Source organism: Mustela nivalis (genome assembly GCF_964662115.1).
Source record: "Mustela nivalis genome assembly, chromosome: 2".
Lineage (NCBI taxonomy): Eukaryota > Metazoa > Chordata > Mammalia > Carnivora > Mustelidae > Mustela > Mustela nivalis.
This window is the reverse complement of record NC_139021.1, coordinates 54179429-54201630: the sequence shown is the minus strand read 5'-3', so window position 1 is coordinate 54201630 and position 22202 is coordinate 54179429. Positions and strand designations below refer to the sequence as shown.

The window sequence follows — 22202 nt, the reverse complement described above, 5'->3', positions numbered from 1 at the left end:
CAAAGAACTAAAAATAATAACTGCAATACTGACAAATATGTAAATGAAAAATGAAATATCAATAGCTGAGTTGTGGGAGAGACTTCCTCTGTAACTCATGAATGTTTCAACTTCTTTTTAGTTTATACTCCACAATATTGCTGTCCCATGTTTACCTTAATTTGTTAACAAGCATGTATTTAGCAACGGCTTTGCAATTGCAGCTTTATGCTAAGGGCTGAGAAGTGTTCCGAGACACCTAGAAAGCCCCAAAACTCATGAGAGTCAAAGTCCTCATCTTGTATTTATGCAGTCACTTTCATCCTTAAATATTCTACTGTCTTGTACCTGCCCTAATTTGACTTCATTCTTTTGATTACCAAAAGCTGTTCCTGTTCTTCAAATTTTTGTTGAATGCGAATCTACACATCTCAGATTCAGGCCATCTATACATCTACACATCTTGGGAGGCTGTTTATTGCTGTGAAAGTAGTTTATGAACTGTATATATATATACATATATATATATATATATACACGTATATATATGTACACACACACACACACATATATACATATATATATGCCTGGTCATACCCAGAGAACTCCTTTAGAAACAGAAAATATATGTATTGGGGTGCCTGGGTGGCTCAGTGGGTCAACCCTCTGCCTTCAGCTCAGGTCATGATCTCAGGGTCGGCTCTCTGCTGGGCAGGGAGCCTGCTTCCCCCTCTCTCTGCCTGCCTTCTGCCTACTTGTGATCTCTCTCTGTCAAATGAGTAAATAAAATCTTAAAAAAAAAAAAAAAAGAAAATATATGTATTTATGTAGAACTGCTTTTAATTTCCCTAAAGTATGGTGTCTGGTGAAATGTTTTGTGTATACTTGTTAAGAGCAAAGGAGAAATTGCCTTTCAACATTTCCATTCAAAGAATGGAACAGCCCACTCACCTCTGTTCATTTGAATTATGGTAACAAACACTCAACAAACATTGATATAGTTTACATACTGAACACCCAAAAATATTTTGCTAAAACTCTAAAAAATCAGATGGGTTATCAACAAGTACTATAAATAATGTAAAATGCAATTTTTAATTATTTCTTAAAATAAGAAAGAAGTGAAAAGGTAAACGCTTCCCACTTTCGATTTCTGTCTAAAATCACTTCTGATTTCTGCAACCCGTAAAACTAGAAGTGTCATGATCTGGCTTTGAGATTTCCTAGCATAAATCATCACTGACCACTGTAAAAATTGTTATTCTTTTGTTTTGTGCCATGCTGTCCCAAGTTCATAGAACCAGAATTAGCCAACCTTAAAAAACACTAATTGAGGAACTGATTACCAATCAAATATACCTGTCTCTATGAGAATTTCAGACTTTTTGAGTATTTCTGAAATTTCCAATATGATATATTAAGAGTCAGTAAATATAGGCAATAGTTTTTCTTTTGCCTTTATCCTTTTTTTAATTGTCTCTTACAGAAGGTGAAGAAGATGCACAACGAAATTCCACAGAACAAAGTGGGGAAGCCCAGGGGGAAGCAGCAAAATCTGAAAGCTAACATCCCACTTTGATAACTTCAGCAACACCTGACAATGTCTCAAATCTCCAGGCCTGGCTGGAATGCATTTGTTTCCAAGAGTGAAAGAGGGGGGAAAAAAGTAGCTGTGCTGCATTATAGGAATCTGCTCATTATCATGTCAAAAATGGGGGCAGAGGCTGTGGCTGCAGACAGACTTTTCTCTACCTCTGTCATTAGCAATGGTTGAAATCATGTGGCTTGTGTTTGGATGTCACTTTGTATGGATCCTTTCACTTGACCATATGATAAAATGCTTGTAGAGAGTAGCACTGACCTAGATGATGATTCTTCCTGCAGCATCTGGCCCCTCAAAATGTCAGAGGATTTAATTGTGTCTAATTGCAAAGGGTTGGTTGAACCCCAGAGTTTAAATATCTCTGGTCCAAGTATTCACCCAGTAAAAGAACCATCCAGAAAGCACTGTTTTTAGCATTATGTATCTGTGTGTTCCTGCTGTGTTATTTACACTGTTTTGTATTGTACAGTATACACGCTCAGCACTGCCCCCTTCTTTGATTGCTCATGAGAAACAAAAATAATGTATGTTACTGTGAATTTTTATACCACTCATTTTTAAAAGGGCTGCCTTTTTCCTTCTCCACAGTGTGGTGGTGTACACAGGATAGATCATACTTTTTTTTAACTTAATCTTTCCCCTTGATCCACTGTTGATGAATTAAATCTAACCAATTCATCAAGACTTTTTTGCTTTATTATAGAGGCATTTGAAAATATCCGCTAATGTGAATTTTACTTGAATTCAGTCTGTTTGATGTCTGTATAGACCAGAATCCAATATGCATATTTTGTTTTATTTTCAATTGGAGAACTTTTCCCAACTAATATATTTTTAAAAATTTTTAATTATGAGAATTTTAGAGAATCAGGATGGTGGGAAAGATAAGATAATATTAAGAACAGGAAACTTTTTGTTCTAATGGAATCAAATTACTCAATGCTGTATGGTACTATTTAAATTGAGAGGACAACTTATCAGCATGGAGCTGTAACAGATGGAAAAAATTATCTTGCAATCATGTGGACACCAATCACAAAAGTAAAGCCCTTGCATTGTGTTTTTCATGTCTTTTTTCAGCCCTATCAGATACAAATGTTATTATGCACTTTTTAATGTTTGTAAACTTTTACTAATAATTAGTGTGAATTGCATTCTGATACAATAATAATTATCCTTAGAAGCTAACAAAATCCTCATTAATACTGTTGATAGCCTCTGCTGTGTTTTGACATCATGGTTCTTATATGGGAAGTTTCTGTGAGCTGTGTAATCCCATTGGTCAGTATTATAAAATCATTTATCAGTAGTAATAAATAAGGAACCGATAATATGCCCATGGCTCATGGATTACTGGACAAATAACAGATAACAGGAAGACCCTTTACAATAAAGAGCCCACTTAAATTATCCTGGAGGTCTTAGATACAATCCCATTGGTGGTAGGTTAAACAGCATTTCCACAGATAATCTCCATAGATGTACCAGGAACTAAGCCCTCCTCCATAGCTGCCTATAGGATGAAAGGTCAGTCTGCCCTCATCTCTCCTTACAGTACTTCCCAAATGAGTAGGATAAGGGCATGGGTATCATTTGGTCCTCATCATGTATTACTAGAAAAAATGTTATAGGGGGAGTCTCTTAGAAAATAGAAGAGTAAATATTAGAGTACTTCATTCTAGCCAGTTGGGGTCCAAAATGCCCAGTTAAAATTCAAATAATTCCACCTATTAATAGACTCACAAGTGGGAAGAAAGGTTCCTGAGACATTTTTAGACAATCTCTGGTAGTTCATTTAAAATATCCAACCCATAAAATCACTTTTTCAATATCCTCATTTACTATCTGCATAGCTTTCTTGTGAATCTAGGTAAAGTTCTCTCCATCCTTAAAGTTGTGGAATTCCAAATTGATTACATGTGATTTTGTAAAGTTTAGGACTAGTGCTGAGTGTATGTGGAGACTTTATATTCCTATGTGATATACTATTATTAATGCATGTGGTGTCATGCTTGTCTTTGAATATATAATAGTGGTAAGTTGCAAAGTCATATGGAGCTTTTGAATTATTTTGACCTCTTACTGCTACTTTGTCTGCTATATTAAAACCCAGAGAGAGTCCCAAGCTAGAAGATAAAAATCTACTTTCCAAAATATCCATATCCTACAAATGTTGCTCAGCAAAAGTTCACAGTGTCTTCCAAATTGTATTGTAATCTCTTACTTGCAAATCAATAATATACATGGAATTGAATTTTTAAGGAGAAAACGAAAAGGTAGAAAACCAAGACATTAGGTTTGAGAATATGTATTGAATGCCCTCTAACCAACTAACATTATGCTAATCACTTTCCAGCACATTTTCTCCAATTTAATTGTTTCTCAGAGAGTTTAATTAAAGAGGTAGTGTTATCCCATTTCACAGATTAAGAAATTAAGGCTCAATAAGTTATAACTTTCCCATGTTTAAAAAGCTAATAAGTGATGAAATTAAGATTTGAACCTATCTTTGTCGGTTTCCAAGGAGCTTTCTACTGCACAGGCCATAAAATTAAAGCCAATTATAGAGCATCTTTATTTGTAAGGGAACATTTAGAGATGAACTGGTTCATCCTCCATATATTATAGAGGGAAGCAGAGTCTCAGAAGGGGGAATTGTCTTTCTCAAGGTTACTTAGATGCATAAAAACACAGATGTGACCAGATCATAGAAAGTGTATTTCAAAAAAAAAAGAACGAAAGAACTTCAATTAGAGTTTGTTTATTTTTTTGTGTGTGTTATACTTCAGAATACCTTTCTGGCATATAGTCTATAAATTTAGCATGGTTCAGATTTTTTTTTTTTTTATGTTCCATGCTACTTGTTTTGTTTAATTAACTAAAAGTACGAAAATTTCAGTTTTACTCATTTGTAGTAAGCATGAACTTGTCAAATTTACCTTTATCAATTGTAAACATCCTATGCCAACATACTGTTCTCATAATTTATAGAAATGTTTTTCCAATATATAACAAGCAGTCTTCAGGTTTTAGGTGATGTCCCAAGAACTGCTCACTGTAAATGCCCTAAACTTGCAGTAAAAGTGCACCATTTAATAAGATGAATGATATTGCTCTTTCTCTTCAGAGAAGCAATAATGGGTAAACAAATGTCACTGCCAGGTAGCTTAGCTTCTGGAGTAAAGCTTGTCATAATAGGAAGACAATGTGTAGTTATCAGGTAAAAACAGGAAGCCATCTATAATTTATGATGTCTTAATAGGCCCCAAATTGTTCTTTAATCAAAGAGTGGCAGTCTCTGAAGTCATTTGTGAGCTTGTATGACTTTTGTATTTAGTAATGTTGCATGCTCACATAATTGATATTAAAAGTAATACATTTTTTCTGAAATGTGCACAGTCTATTAAGAGTATTTATTGAACATACACTATGTATTTGGTGCTTGAGAAAGTGCTTCGAGTGAGAAGGAGAAATTCAAGCCTCAGCCATCCTGTGGTGGACATACAGGACATTCTGGCCTCACATTTTCTCGCCCTTTACTCCAAAAATTTTTACCTCCATTCCACTCTGGTAGCCCACTTCCTGGACTTCATCATCTACCAGAGTCAAATCTTAAATTGTAAGCACCACTGTCTTCCTGTGGTTCTTACTTGCTCGTCTGCAGGGCATTGATTTTCAATCAGAAGAAAGACCAGTGTTTATCAGAATCCCCTGAAAATTTTACAACACTCCTTCCTCCACCTATATACATTCTGTTTCTCTCTCGCGCGCATGCGTGCTCCAACACACACACGCACACTCTTCCACCTTGAAAACACTCCCTATGTAACTTTGGCATCTTTTTCCTAACCCACCCTCACCCTCACAACCTGAGAACCACTGATTAAGAAAAAATTCAGTTTCCAGATGCACCAGCTCTGTTTATGCCACTAAAAAGGTTTAAAATGAGTCAGTAACAAAAATGGAGTGCTCACAGACACCCCTGCTTTTACCCTATTAAGAATAACCTCTTGGGGTAGAAAAAGCAGAGGGTTTAACTTCTTTTATTTTGCTGTTGCTCTCTCTTCAATCACATAAAGGGAGGGAAAGACCAAGCAGAATCCAAGGTGGGACCCAGGAGAAAGTAAGCATCAAAGAACATCCTGAGTTCAGACAAGGTCTTAAGCAGACAGGGTAAAAGACGGTGCAGATCTTTAGGTTCATGTTATTTAGGTCACAAGGATAAAATACTACACAGGGATTTGGCACAAAATGCTAGCCACGCAAAACAAGTTCTTACTGTCTTTGGTGTTTCTTCTCTTTGTATACTTGTTGCCTCTATCTAGGCCAGAATGTGGGGATTTGGGATCCTGGCCATCTCTCACTATAAAGTCAAAATTAATAAAACGTTCTGACTATAACTGGTTAACTTTCTAGTTTGTACCACATCTACTTTCTGATTATATCAAGATGAATTTTTCCATAGCAGCTCTCCTCCCACTCTGAAATCCACTGTTAACCTCCTCAGTGCTCCTGATTATCTTAGTTTCTTGTCTTTCTGTCATCTCTGCCCAATCAGAACCCATCAAACCATCTGCTTTCACTTTACTTGCCTTCAGAATGACTAAAAAGTTTCTAATAATGTTTATTCATTGTTTCTAACTGCATTTTAGACATGAGTGCTATGAAGCTCTCTTTTTTTTCATCCTATTCCTGGGGATAGAGGAAGTTTCCCCACTACTGTCTAAATGTAGATTTTCATCTGACTTGTTTTGTTTTGTTTTGTTTAGATTTTATTTATTTATTTGAGTGAGAGAGAGAGAGTGACAGCACAAGAGCAGGGGAAAGGGTCAGAGGGAGAGGTAGAAACAGGCGCCCGAAGCAGGGCTCCAACCAGGACCCTGGGATCATGACCTGAACCAAAGGCAGATGCTTAACTAACTGAGCTACCCCGGTCTCCCATGTCATCTGACATTTTTAAACCATTTTCTTTCAGGAGGTCTGTTAATTATCCTTTTTTTCTTCACTGACTTCACCCTTTTCTACAAATGAGCTCAAGTCCTTAGTTTCGCTCTTAACTTCACTACTTGTATTTCTCAGAATAGTAATCTTTGGGGCGCCTGGGTGGCTCAGTGGGTTAAAGCCTCTGCCTTCGGCTCAGGTCATGATCCCGGAGTCCTGGAATCAAGCCATACATGGGGCTCTCTGCTCAGTGGGGGGCCTGCTTCCCCCTCTCTCTGTTTCTGCCTGCCTCTCTGCCTGCTTGTGATCTCTGTCAAATAAATAAAATCTTTTTTTAAAAAATGAAAAAAAAAAAAAGAATAGTAATCTTTGCTCTTGTTTTCTTGTTTCTCCTCCTTATTTCTTATCCTTTTGCAATTTGACTTACAATTACATTTTATTACCAATAACATCTTAAGTAGTTCCTGGACTTTTAGAATTGTCACGAAAACCCCAGTCAATGTGGAAATTAAAAAATGATGATGTTCCAGAGGACTCAAGCTTCTCCCAAAGTAAAATTTAATGGTTCTATAATTCTAATTGATAGTTTGGCAGGGTTTAGCTGTATCATTAAGGATGGAATCTATGTATCCCAAGAAAAAAGTTCTTCAGGTTCACATCTTCCATCATATATGGTTGTGTCTTTTCTCTTCCACCACATTCTCCCCATAATATTTGCTACATGTCCAGGTCCTATAATCCTCATTTCTTCATAGGGGTGGTTGCACATATGTAGGCATTAGCCTGGAGCCTGGACATCCAGAGATGGGCAAGATTAGCTTGTGATGTTTTAGAGTTCTGTATTCCATTATACTCCAGGATGACTGCCAACAGTATCACTAGTTTCTCTCAAAGTAGCCATGTATAAGCAAAACCACTCAACTTCTTTGTACCCAGTCCCACTCTAGTTCTCTGAATTAGAACTAAGTGAATATATCAATTCCAGTGGTCAAATATAATGGACAGTTTGTGTATGTTTTACAAGCCTATCTTATGGCATTTAATCCTGTTCACCATGGGATTTTTTTTGAGATGTCTCCTTTACTTTCCTACTCCATTCCCCCACCCCCTGGTGTATGTATGAATGTATTTAATCCTTTGTTCCTTTTTTCTGGCAACTCCTCACTTTCTTTGACAAATCCCTCCTTCTCTACCTCCCCACTAAATACTGTGGTTCCTTGGGATTCTATCTTTACCCCTCTCTAATCCCAGTGTTCCCATGACCTCTTCTAGACTAACATCAATCACCAGTTTTACTGTGATGAATCCCAAAGGTCATTCCTGATCACCCAACTTACTGGACAGCTCAATATGGACTTCCCAGAAGCATCTTAAAATTCAACATTCCAACACTAAATCCAGTGTTATGGCTCCAGTCCCAAAACTACTTTTCTTCATATGCTGCAGATCTCATATAATGGAAGCACTGATTTCTCAGCAATCTTATAATTCTTACAGTTCTCTTAACTCTTGTTCCTCCAATTTGTTTTTCACTTCATCAATTCTAATTCTTCTTGAAACGTCCCATTTCTTTTTGTCTGCATTATAACCCTTTAAATCATCACTTATCTAATATAATGCAATAACCTGCTGATCAGGACCTGCCTTGTCTGGCATTCTCACATCCAAATGAATCCTTCTAATACCTAAGTCTGATCGTTTCACTCCCCTAAACTTAAAAAAAAAAAAAAAAATCCTTAAATTTAGCCAGACAAAAAACTTTTTGGTATAAGTGCCACATATTATTTTTATATAATTCCTTGTTCTGTGTTTACTGTTTTCCTGTTCCTAAGATGTTCTTCATGCTTGACAGCAAGTTTTCATTTGTCCTTTCAGATTGTGTCCCACTTTACCCAAAAAGAGCCTTTTTGACTTGCATCCTCATTCCCAAGCCCCACCCTAGGAAATAGCTATTCTATACTCCTTGATCCCCTAACACTTGATCTGCAAATGTATCTGGTTAGATCATAGCTATTTGTTTACATGTGTATCTCTCCAACTACAATATGAGCCCTTTCAGGGAAAAGCCCTGTTTTGTTCATCTCTGTCTCCTCATTGTCCATTAATACTCAGTAAATTTGTAAATGAATGTCTGCCCTGCTGAAGTTCACAAGGTAGTTAAGAAACAAAAGTACACACAGATTGATTAGGGAAAATGCAATACAGAGATAAAGTTGAGAGTTGAAAATAGTAAAGCCTGTATAATATTGACTTACAGAATGTAAAAGCTTAATTTTTTTCTAGTTTATGAAATAGTGTAAATATTTTTATTTATCTTTTAATTTAATTTAATTTATTTTTAAAAGAGGAAATGGGGAGGGGCAGAAGGAGAGAGAGAATCTCAAGCAGTTACCACACCTGGCAGGGAGCCTAAGCTGGCTCCATCTCACAACCCTGAGATCATGACCTGAGCCAAAATCAAGAGTCAGATGCTTAACCAACTGAGCCTTCCAGGTGGCCATTAATGTAACTATTTTTAAATTTGACTTTCAAACTGTATGCTGCACATTTACACAACACACAAGATTTGATATGGCATACAGAAATGAAATGTCCAATAGGATAATGTATAAATAAATGAGCAAATTAGAGTAAGTCATTCAGCTAAATAGTGACCTGGTAAAGGTATTTGGCATTCTATAGTACAAATTCCCTTCAGTTTGTTAGAATTGGGAATAGACTAAAAAAAGAAAAAAGGAAATTATATCATAGATTCCCAGCCTAAGCAACATACTAGTCAGAGAGCAAGATCTCTAGGGAGACTTGGTCTTTAAACAAGGGGAATTGAAATTTCTAAGAATATGCTTTGCAGAAATAACAACTAATGTACTCTTATAGGCTAAAGAAATGAGAGTTCTGAAAGAATATAATGAACTTCAAAATGGCAGAAATGGAAAAAAAGAAAATAATACAAAGGGATCAAGAGACATGTCTTTATACAACCAAGAAGGAAAGGACACTGATATAGATGTATAAAAACTTAAGGTACTTTTCCTGAATATTATCTTTTCGAAAACACAGAAAAATAGTAGTGATCAAATTAACACAGGAAAACTGGCAGAACTAAAGAAGCATTGTGTACTTTTTGACTATGAAACTAAAAAGTAAGAACAGCCAAGGAAATGATGTAGGTTACTCCTAACAGAACACAAGTTTGCACTCTGGCTACCATGATTAACTTTACACATTTCCCTTGAGTAGGATGGTGTTACTATTATGACTGGCTTGTTGAATTTTTGTTTTCTTTTATCCCATATGTTCTTTAAAATCCATAAAACAATATATAGTCATGAATTTTAAGAGCAAAAAATTTTGTAAAAATAGCTATAGCTAGGGAGCGACAACTTAAACAGAACCTGCCTTCCTGGATGGTCCTAAATAAAATCCAGTAAATAATCACTTTTATTTAGGAAATATTTGTTGAGCATTTAGAAAGTTTAAGTCACTGTGTTAGGTAAGTAAGTAGTAAAATTAAAAAAAAAAATACCACAAAATCTTTGACTAATAGAAACTGGAATATGTGACAGTGAACACATGATATGTGATGATATGTGTCATCTTCCCAGCCTTTTCCCATTGCCACTCCATCCCTTTATTATAAGGAATTTTCCTTCAATCCCACCATGTAATGAGAATTTACTTTTTGCTCAATGGATTCCCAGGACTTTGTCACACAGAATTGGAAAACCAGATCTAGACACAGGTTAGAGTGGTAAGAGGAAAAGGTTTTTTTTTTTTTTTTATGAAGAATTAATATAAGGGTTGTTTGCCGAAAATAAATCAAGTAATGGTTGAAGTAGACAAAAAAAAAAAAAAAAAAAAAGAAAAAAATTTAAGTTAACATGTTTAAGTCAATTTGCACAATAAAAAGCTAAGAATTAGGGGGAAAATTAGAAAATCTATGAAACTGGGGATTCTAAAAGTTTGGGAGGGTTCACAAGAGATTACAATGAAGAACCAATAAAAAATAATTAGGTAAAAAGAGCATTTTTATAGGCTATGAACTAGATCTTCTAAGAGATACATGTAAAGATTGAGAATACTTTTCAATTATTTCTGGTTTTTAGGTGAGACTCTTTTTTTAATGTGGCTCCATGCAAAGACAGGGCCACAGGAGACTCTAAGGTGTATTAAAGTATATTCATTTAATAGCAATGGCAAGACAAGTACATACATATTTATAATAAATGTCTGAATATGATGAGCAATAACAGATGAACATGGAACATCCCATATGCTGGGGGAGAAATGCCACTCAACAGGAAAGATCATAGCGAAGAATGTGATGGAATGATAACCTGAAATATTCATTTCATTGAAGAAAAAGAGATTATACATTCTACATAGAAAAAATGACATAAATTGAGGTACACAGGTAGGAAAGCATAGGGTCATATATTTTTAAAATAATCCCAGTTACCTAGAGCACAGTATATATGCTAAGTCTGAGGTGAGACACTGGGGTGTGGCTGACAAACCAGCTCTATGAGGTCACACAGAGGGAAGAGTGTGGGCATCAGGGCACATCTCAGGCACAAAGATCCTGAGAAAGAGGGCATCCGTGCCAAGGAATCTAACACAGAATCGAAAGAATTCTAAAAGTGGGAATTACGTTTTTGAAGATAGGTTAAGGGCTTGGAGATGAAAGTAGGATGTATTCCAAGGTTAAGAATCCAGTGCCTGCAAAAAGCAGACATCAGAGGAAAAGCGAGAAGCAGAGGTGCATATAAGAGACACAGACAGGATCCTGCCTGGCAAAGCAGCTGCTGCTGTCCTTCATCCATGCTTTCCACTTGGCCCCTGACACACTCCTCCGTTTTTAAAGGCACCCTACCCTACTTCTCTGCTGACATGTGGTTTAAGTACAACAGAAAGAGGTCTTTTTATATTGCACCATAGAAAGGTGACCTTTTCTCAGGGAAATAACTATCAGGTTCTGACTATGTATTGGACACTTGATTAAATTGACTATATTTCTCACAATTACTCCAAAATATGAATATACTTCTATCCTTATAAATGACCACCCTAAGGTGCAGAGAAGTTAAGTGGTTTGTCCAAGGCCATAGCAGTTTCTGTGTTGCTAAGCCAGGACTGAAACCTATGTTCAACTTCTCTGATGACAATTTCCCATGCTTTGTCAACTACGTATTCTTTCGGACACCAGAGCTGTCCAATAGAACATGCCAAACATGCATTTTTACATTTTCTAGTAGCCACGTCAAAATAAGAAAGCAGTAAATAACCCAATATATCAAAAATATTGACATTAATATATCATCAATATAAAAATTAACAACACATTTTCTTTATTTTAGTACCAATTCTTCAAAATCCAATGTCTGTTTAATTTTTTTAAAGATTTATTTATTTATTTGACAGAAACAGAGACAGTGAGAGAGGGAACACAAGCAGGGAGAGTGCGAGTGGGGGAGGCAAGCTTCCTGCTGAGCAGGGAGCCCAATGCAGGGCTTGATCTCAGGACCCTGGGATCATGACCTGAACCAAAGGCAGACGCTTAATGACTGACCCAGGCACCCCCCAGTGTCTGTTTTATACTGATATCTCAAATCAGACTACCTACATTTCAAATGGTCTGGTTACCATATGGCATATCCGTACCAAAGAGCACATATCATAGGGCACAAACTATAAGCCCGATTCTGTTTTCCAACAATTAAGTAGAGAAGGGATTCACTTTTGGCACAAAGGGGTGTAGAGTGTGCATGTTTGTGTTTAGTCCTTTCTCAATGACTCTCAACTTTGGCTTCCTGTCAGAATCACTGGGAACTTTAAAACGTATTAAGAACTTGATCTCCTTTCTATGGATTTTTGTTTTATTGCAGGGTAGGGCATCAACTTTTTTTTTTTCACTTTGTTGAAGTATAATAAATATTAAAAAGTGCTCATGAGTACGCAGTTTTATGTATTCCCATAAAATGAACACATGCAGATAACCATCATCCAGATCAAAAAGAGTATTCCAATACCCTAGAAGTCCTCATCAGGTTCTCTTCCAGTTGCCATCCCCTGCAAAGGGCTATATCCGCTGAGACTGAATCTGTTCTTACAGAGCAGACCCTGGAGTTCAGCCCAAAACTATCACCTAATATGTTAATGCTCTTCTGCAGGGTCCTATGCTTGGGTTTCTCAGGTCAATCTGTAGTCCCAGAAATAATGAATCCTATGCCAACCCATCCACCTTCAAGAGGATTTCTACCCAAGGAAACAGGTCATTGAAACTACTATATCCCCTGATCCATACAGGTCCAATCTCCACTCGTCTAGAACCACTGGCTCTGTCTTCATTCAGCCCATCTTAGTTGCATAATCCCAAAGATTTGGACTTCCCTCCTTCCTGCACAATCCACCTATTTTCTCACCTGAGTTTTACCTCCCTCATTAGCAACAGATCATATGGACAACAGTTTTGTGAAACCAGTAATACTTCAATGTCCTGCTGAACAGGCTTTAATATAAGTCCTAAGTTAATGCCCTTTACCTTGGTACTTAATTGCCCAACTTTCTGCTCCAGGTCTTCTCATTACCACACAGAGCCTCTAGTCTTATAAATTCAATTCTTTGGAAAGAGCATTTTTTTTTTTCCTCTCTGCTGATCTTTTACCTTCCCCAGATCCAAGTGATTTAAAGTGCATTTCTAAGAAAAGTTAAACTATGTCTGCAACAGCTGTTCCCTCATTGGCTTAATCAGGACAAAAAAAAATTTTTTTTTTAAATATTTCCTAACTCAGGCCAGCCTGAGCAAATATAGAAGTTAATTGAATCTGTGAGTTTCATGCTACAATTAAGTCCTAAATAAACAACTTTTCAAAGTATTAAATATCCAGCAATATTCAGCCTGTTGTTTGTCAGAATTACAATTGCTTCACAGTATTGGATTTTTCCTTGCTCTCAGAACAGTGTCTTGTGTACTTCCAGCCTATACAAGAATATTTTGAATGAGTGTGACTTTGCAAAGACAGCATTTGCAGCTGAAAATAGCAAAATATGACCATCTGTTCTCTTCTGTTCATGGTTCAATCTGACAACATCCTAACATAGTTGTCTTCCTCCATGACACCGTTCTTCTCTGCCCACTTGCCTCGTTCCACAAGCTTCCCATTTGAACTTCTTCACTTACACTATGTCTTTCCATGTTCCTCTCCTCCTGCTCACAACTTTCCTCCATTTTATTGCTTCATAATTCCTACAACCCTCAAGAATACTCAATTAATTCCTTTCCAATCTCCATCCTCCCAAATCCAGCTTTTTCCCGTAAGCCCTCTGCCTCACACTTTCTACAGTCTACTCAGCCCTACCTAACTTTATGTGGGGAAAAAGAGAAAAAGGAAGAAGTTCTATAACGAGGCTTCTAAGATCAATCTGAAGTATGCTGGAAATATGGAAATAAATCTGAGGTGTTGGGGAGGAGGAGCATAGGAAAAAATGAAGGGGGAAAAGGCACAAGTAACATAGTGGCAAGAGCAATTTTCACCTCTAATACTATAGATTTCCACTAAGCCATTTATCAACTATAGGAGAGGGGGTAGAGGATACCCCGTACCACCAACTGCCACCACTACAAGTTTTATACAAATCTGCCAAATATCAGAGAGACACCTTAATTTTTCATCTGTCCATTCACTGAGACTCCAAATCATTGATAATTTTAGGAAACACTTGGAAAATATATGTAGGAGAGACTGAATTTAATAAAATGGGCTCCAAATCCAGATTCCTTACTAATTCAATGTATGATCGCTCCCAATTTACTCAACTACTCTGGGTATAAGTTTCTTATCTGTAAAAGGAAATAATAATAGCATCTCTTAGGAATGTTGAATAATATTAAGAAGAATGTTAAAAGGTTGAGATTAGTTAGTACGTATAAAGCACTGAGAACAGTGCTGGGCACATAGTATAGATGTTAGCTATTAATATTATTGTTCTGTTGTTATATGAGATATGCAGTCTAAGATCACTCAGAGAGCAGAGTCAAATGGCTTTTACCTCTTTTTTAAAAGATTTTATTTATTTATTTAGAGAGAGAAAGAGAAAGAGGGGGTGAGAGTACACTTGAGCTAGGGTCGGAGAAGAACAAGCAGACTCTGCACTGAGCATGGAGCCTGATGAGTGGCTCCATCTCATGACCCCGAGATCATGACCTGAGCCAAAATCAAGAGTTGGATGATTAACCAACTGAGCCACCCATGCACCCCCTTTCACCTCTAAATGGCACAGAGGTTTAACTTACTCATTTATTGAACAAATATGAATGAGTTCCTTCTACGTGACAGGTACTTTCAGGATGGTAACTAAACAATAATTTAACCATAAGAATGATCTCCAGCCATGTAAAGCTCACAGACTGGTAAAGCCTGGCTTAGCTGGATCCTAGCAAATGAAATACTTAGAATATTTCCTCTAGTCTATTGTAGGAAAGCCAAATTGTGAAGAGCAAAATTCCAATCAAGATGAAAGAGAGCAGGGAGGGGCGCCAGGGTGGCTCAGTGTGTTAAGCCTCTGTCTTCAGCTCAGGTCATGATCTCAGCGTCCTGGGATCCAGCCCCACATCAGGCTCACTGCTCAGTGGGGAGCCTGCTTCCCTCTCTCTCTGCCTGCCCTTCTGCCTACTTGTGATCTCTCTGTCAAATAAATAAATAAAATCTTAAAAAAAAAAAAAGGATGAAAGAGACAGGGAAACAACTTCAAGACTCTCTAGGGGACAATTCAAGTTCATCTCTGATTTTTTTCTTAGAACTGTTACCTTTGAAGTTTCACAATGTCAATAAATAGTAGGAGACATAAGTTCTCAATAAAACAAAATGCAAAGCCATGAGAGACTGGCAGTAGGACAGGGGGGACCACTGGACAGGCTTAGTCATTTGATGATACTGATTTCCTCTGTTATCTCTTACTTGTACTTCTGGGAAGCTGTTTTATTTTTAGTCTTCTGATTCAAGCACAGACAAAAGCCGATTCTCTTGGTTCCCCTTGATAACACTGAGATTAGGCAGAGTCTGGTAAGCACCAAAGAGACCAAAGAGAGGAAAAATAGTTTAGTTGATTGGCTTACTAAAGGAAGTTTTCTCATTTCTCATTTTCCATTTCTCATTTCTCATTTCTCAGTCTAGTTAACTATATTCCAGGATATTTCAAGGTCTTCCCATTACTCATGAGATCCTTTAAAAGGTAATGAGACACTGTCCAGAAAATTCTCCCTTTTCATCTATAGATGCTTTCTCCTATCCCACTTCCTGCACTAAGAGATTCCTCTTTTACTAGTTTGACAGCTCATGAAAGCTATCTTTAAATAAGTATCTCTGTTCACCATACAGACATAATTACATGATTTATTTAGCACTCACATATAAGTATTTTCTTGTTGATTAATAAAGAAAAAAAGGTTCTAAAACTCCTCATAATCTCAACCAGCATACACAGGGGTTATGAAGCTTATCAGTCTATTTACCTGATCAGAAAAGTAGACTTTTAAAATTTTATTGCTATTAATAATAATTTCAAAATAAAAAGCATTTTCCTCTTAAACATAAGCAAATTCTATATAATAGATAATCTGGTTAATCAAATATTTATTATAATTGTCCTTGAATAAATATTTTTGTGCTAAAGTACATTTCTCAGTCAGATAGGACAATCAAGTTATTTAGCAATAGTTAAACCAATCTTTCCTTGCACATATCTCAAGTGAAAAATAAAAATATACATTTATATTTTCCTATGTTTCTACATTTTTCTATATTTCTATTTTCTACTTTGTATTTCTGTAAATATTAATAAATAATAAGTTATAGATATCTGCCTCCTGGTGGCCATATGTGGTTCTAAAAGCAAAAAATACCCTATGTCTCTTAAAACACAACAGCGATTTTGTTTCAGAATTTTTTTAGAAAGCTGTGCACTCTGGAAAGCAATGGTGGGTCAACTTAGTACCAAGAAGGGGAAAAGCAGCAATGGCAGTCAACATCAGTGCCTTCCAGGACACTGTGGAACACAATAGTTCCCTTTTAGACTCAACTGGCTTATAAGGCATAAATATATGTACATAAACTCTAAGAAGTCCTCATTAAAACCAGTTGTGATAAAATTTAAAAGTTTAGCTGGTAATTCTAATATGTTTATTACAAATATCTTCCCTTAAGTCTCAAAGTCCTAAGGTTACAGTGCAATATGCCTTTATTACCTCTAGCCGAACAGAATTTTCTTCATACTATTTATTACCCCCTGATACACCTCCTGATGTAAGGTCCCTTGTGTCAATCTGATATGGCCACAGAAATGTATGCTTCTTTGTTTAAGTACCTTTGCTTGGCAATAGAATAAAATCTTTTGGTAAGTATCAAACATGATTTGACAGGAACATAGCATTGCTTACTAAAACTGAAATGCAGGAGGTTTTGTCAAAATAATTTTTAAAACTATGACTTATCAAAATCTGATTCAACTTCTTAAGAGTTGCCTCAGTAGCAATAATAGTAAAATATGTTATATGTCATGTCACTAATATATATTTAACATAAGCACTTATAAGCTTATGATACAAAATAATTTTTTAATCGAAGTCTCATGTTTCAAAAGACGATCTTAGTGCTAAGATTAATTTTCCAAAATCTGTAATTTTGAGATTGTTAGATGAATTAACTTAAGACTAAGTGCTTAGAACATTTTTGATTGCAAAATGAGGATTTAGGTAGGAAAGTGATATAGAAAATATTTAGGAGCTATTTCACATACCTCACAATGTTCCTTTCATTAGTGGACTGAATATATATTATTTTAATACAACTAATAAATATAATAAAGCTAACCGAACCCAAATCACTTAACTTTTTTACTATTATTTTGAGAATATGAGTTGTATTATCATAGAAAAATGTCCTCTTAAATAATTGAAGGAAATAATAAATTCATTAAAAGAAATATTTAACTATCAAGGACTAACATTCATTTATTCATGATCTAGAGAGGGGAAAGGAATAAGTTTACCAAGGAGAAGTCTGACAAAAATAACTGAAATTATCTTTCAAAGAAGAAGGAGAAATAAAGACTTTCTCACACAAACAAAAATGGGGTAATTTGTTGCCAGTAGATTGATATGTCTTGCAAGAAATGTTTTAAAAAGTTCTTTAGAGAGAAGGAAAATGGTAACAATCAGAAACTGGGATTTACGAAATGAAAGAAAGAGCATCAAAGAAGGAATAAGTGAAGGTAAAATAAAAACTATTATTTTTCTTATTCTTTTTTTTAAAGACTTATTTATTTATTTGAGAGAAAGCGGGAAACAGAGAGAATGAGCATCTGAGGGGGAGGAGCGGCAGAGGGAGAGAAAGAATCCTCAAGCAGATTCCCACCAAAAATGGAGCCTGAGGCTGAGTTTGATTCCAGGAACTGAGCCATATAGGTGCCCCTATTTTTCTTATTCTTAGTCAATTTAACAGGTAACAGCTTGTTTACAATAAAAAGAGCAATAATGAAAAAAAAAGCAATAATGTATTTGATTTGGCAACAATGATACAAGGAACAAGAAAGAAGAGTTAGAATTATTTGTTTTTAAAATGTACTCACACTACCCAGGAAGTGACATAGTGTTATTTTAAAGTGGACTTGGATTAGTTGTAAATGAACTCTAGGCCAACCACTAAAAAAGGTAAAAAGAGGGAAAAAAGTGAAGAAACTGATATGCTAAGAGAGAAGAGTAAATGGAATCAGATGAAAAGGTCAATTAAAAAAAAAAGTGTGTAACACAAAAACAGAAAAAGAGATTAGGGCAAGAAATAGAAAACAGTAATAATAGTTATTAATTGAATTAAAGCAATTAATTTGGATGTTAATGCTCTAAATGGACCAAATAATAGATTTTCAGAGTGAAACAAGAATCAAGACCCAAATATATGCTGTTTACAAGAAACCCACACTTTGTACAAAGACATACATAGCTTAAAAGTAAATGGATGGAGAAAAATAAACCATGCTAACGCTAATCAAAAGAAAGCAAAGGGGCGCCTGTGTGGCTCAGTGGCTAAGCTTCTGCCTTCGGCTGAGGTCATGATCTCCGAGTCTTGGGATCAAGCCCCGCATCAGGCTCTCTGCTCAGCAGGGAGCCTGCTTCCCTCTCTCTCTCTGCCTGCCTTTCTGCCTACTTGTGATCCCTCTCTCTCTCTCTGTCAAGTAAATAAAGAAATAGAAAGCAAAAATACAGTTGACCCTTGAACAATGTGGAGGTTAAGAGCACCAGCTGCCCACAAAGTCAAATATCCACATGTAACTTTTGATTTCCACAAAATTTAACAGCTAAGAGCCTAGTGTTGACTAGAAGCCTTACCAATAACATATACAGTCAATTAAAACATATTCTGTATGCTATGTATTATATACATATATATTACATGTATATATTATATGCATTGTATACACATATAATATACAATATATATTAATAATATACAACATACATAATATACAACATATATTATATACATATATAATAGACAACATATTTTAATATATAATTAATATAACATATAACATTTATTTATATATGTATATTTTAAAAATTCTTACAATAAAGTAAGCTAAAGAAAATGTTATTAAGAAAGCCACAATAATTTATAATTATGTACTGTTAAAAAATCTGTATAATACTGTACTGTAAAAATATCTGCTCAAATTTGTGTTGTTCAAGAGTCAACTATAGTTCTATTAATTTGGGAGAGAGCAGGTTTCAAATCAAAGAAAGTTATCCAGAGATAAAGAAGGGCATTACATAATCATAATGAGATCAATTTTCCAAAAAGACCTAAAATTCTTAGTATGTAGGAGCCTAACAACGGATCGTCAAACTATGAAAGGTAAAAGCTAATGGAACTCAAAGGTGAAATAGATGAATCCACTATCATTGTCTGAGACTTCTCTCCTCTACCAGAAACGAACAGATCCAGTAGTCAGAAATCAGTAAGGACATAGTTGAACTCAACAATATCATCAATCAACTGGATGTAATTGACATCTATAGACTACTTCATCCAACAACAGAATACATATTCTTCTCAAAATCAAAAAGTGATTTTGACTTTGACTAAGACAGACTACACTTCAAAAAATTCTGCCTCATTTTTACAAAGGGACATCAGATTTAACTGAGAGTATTTCAAATGAATTATGTTGGCTGGTCTCCCATGTATAAGTGGCCAGGAAATTTTTCTTTTCTATACCATTTTATATTTAAATGACATTATAAATATATAAGTATTGGAATATTTAATGTGTCTTCACACGGCACATTTCTTATTCTTCCTTAGTGGCTTCAGAGTTCTTTTTGCCAAGACTTCTGCAGTCTGTTAAATTTTTGTTTTCCAGGGACGCCTGGGTGGCTCAGTTGGTTAAGCAGCTGCCTTCGGCTCAGGTCATGATCCCAGCGTCCTGGGATCGAGTCCCACATCGGGCTCCTTGCTCCGCAGGGAGCCTGCTTCTCCCTCTGACTCTGCCTGCCACTCTGCCTGTGCTCGCTCTTGCTCTCTCTCTCTCTCTGACAAATAAATAAATAAAATCTTAAAAAAAAAAAAAAAAAAAAAAAATTTTTGTTTTCCATTGACAAGATGTTGCAGGCTTCCCCTTTTATGCTATAGATCTTGAATTAGCTATTTCTCTATTTAAAGAGCACAATCTGCGTGCTAAATGGCTAGGGATGCTCACTGCTCCTGGGTTAGGCAAAATTTCATAGGGGTTTCAGCAAAAAGAGGCAAGAAATAACTACACAAAGATAGTGTATCATAAGTTCATATTTGTATTCACATTTCAAATTTAGAATTATAGTGTTTACTTAATTTCTCTGATATTTGTATCTCTTGGACTGTTATTTTTTTCTTTTTTTTGAAGATTTTATTTATTTATTTGAGAAAGAGCAAAAGTGAGAGAGATCACACTGAGAGAGGGAGAAGAGACTTGCCTCTGGGTGGATAGCCTGATGTGGGGCTTGATCTCAACACCTTGGGATCACGATTTGAGCTGAAGGCAGATGCCTAACTGGCCGAGCCACCCAGATGCACCCCAATTTTTCTTTCTTTCTTTTTTTTTTTTTTTAAAGATTTTATTTATTTATCAGAGAGAGAGGGGGAGAGAGTGAGCACAGGCAGACAGAATGGCAGGCAGAGGCAGAGGGAGAAGCAGGCTCCCTGCCGAGCAAGGAGCCAGATGTGGGACTGGATCCCAGGATGCTGGGATCATGACCTGAGCCGAAGGCAGCTGCTTAACCAACTGAGCCACCCAGGCGTCCCCCAATTTTTCTTTCTTAATGACGTTTTATATACAGTATGTCAAAGCAAATAATTTGTTATTCATATATTTAGAATATATACAATCATACAGGCACAATATGATTACTGAAAACAATGTAGGCTTATACAAATCTTTTTATCCTTTGTGTATAGCTTACTATGGATGTACAGTTAAATTCGTGTCTTATAAAGTAACTTGAAATTATTTCTCTCTCTGTGTAGTTATGTCATCAACTATATACACAATTAGATTCATATATTTATGTTACTTTAATTTTGATTTCATTTGTTTCTTTCTTTTAAGATTTTATTTATTTATTTGACAGAGAGAGACACAGCAAGAGAGGGAGGAGTAGGGGGAGTAGGAGAGAGAAAACTGGGGCAGTAGGAGAGAGAAAAACAGGCTTCCTGCAGAGCAAGGAGCCAGACACAGGGCTTGATCCCAGGACCCTGGGATCATGACCTGAGCCGAAGGCAGAAGCGTAACGACTGAGTCGCCCAGTGCCCCTGTTTATATGTTTCTAAAACAAAATACACTTAAAGAAATCAAGCCTCTAATTTTGTGCCCTTCATTCAATTTTCTGTCTTTCCCTTAGGTAACTTATAGATAGATAGATCATAGGGAGACAAATTTTTTTTTTAGTATTTTTAAAATTTTACTCTAAATAAATTCATATTTTTATTCAGTCACTTAAAATAAACACCTTTTTTTTCACCTTGCTTTTTCCACTTCCCGGTACTTGTTGAAACTTCATATAAAAATATTCTTATAAAATATTTATATTTTATTAAAATAGAAATACTTTTATATAAAATATTCTTCATAGAAAATAAAATATTCTTCATTAAAATATAAAATATTTTAATATTATATATTATATATATTATATAAATATAAAAATATTCTTTATTATAGCCTATAAAATATTCTTCATTCTTTTTTATATCTGCAGAGTTCCTTTTATTTCGATAAATCATCCAATTTATGAACCTGTCTTTCATTGATGGACATCTGCATTGTTTACTATATTTTGTTCTTACCAATAGTACAACAACAAATATCACCGTGGATACATCTTTCTGTATTTTTTTTTTCCAATGCATCTTAGGAATAGATTCCTATAAACCGGATTTCTGGATCTGAATGTAAGTGCATATGTAATGTTGCCTGATAATGACAAATTCTCATTAGGAGTGAAATATTTTGCATTTCCACCAGCAATGTTTGAGTGCCTATTTTCCCACAGACTGCCAACAGAGTATTTTAGATGAGAAATGGTATGACAGTACAGCTTTAATTTGTGTTTCATTAGGTGATATGCCATTTATAATTTTCTTCTTAGAAG

General features: G+C 35.7%; 1 protein-coding gene and 1 long non-coding RNA gene across 3 annotated transcripts in view; one reads left to right on the top strand and one right to left on the bottom strand.

Moving 5' to 3' along the window:
• PKIA (cAMP-dependent protein kinase inhibitor alpha) overlaps window positions 1–4976 on the top strand; it is a 92281-nt gene extending 87305 nt beyond the window's left edge. For both annotated transcript variants that reach the window (XM_082719470.1, XM_082719469.1), the window contains one exon: window positions 1466–4976. In XM_082719470.1, coding sequence (XP_082575596.1) covers window positions 1466–1545 — 80 coding nt within the window. In that variant the 3' untranslated portion in view covers window positions 1546–4976. The remainder of the gene's footprint in view (window positions 1–1465) is intronic.
• The window catches only part of LOC309859064, a 107690-nt gene that overhangs the window by 54340 nt on the left and 31148 nt on the right, over window positions 1–22202 (bottom strand). The gene's annotated exons all lie outside the window — the stretch shown is intronic.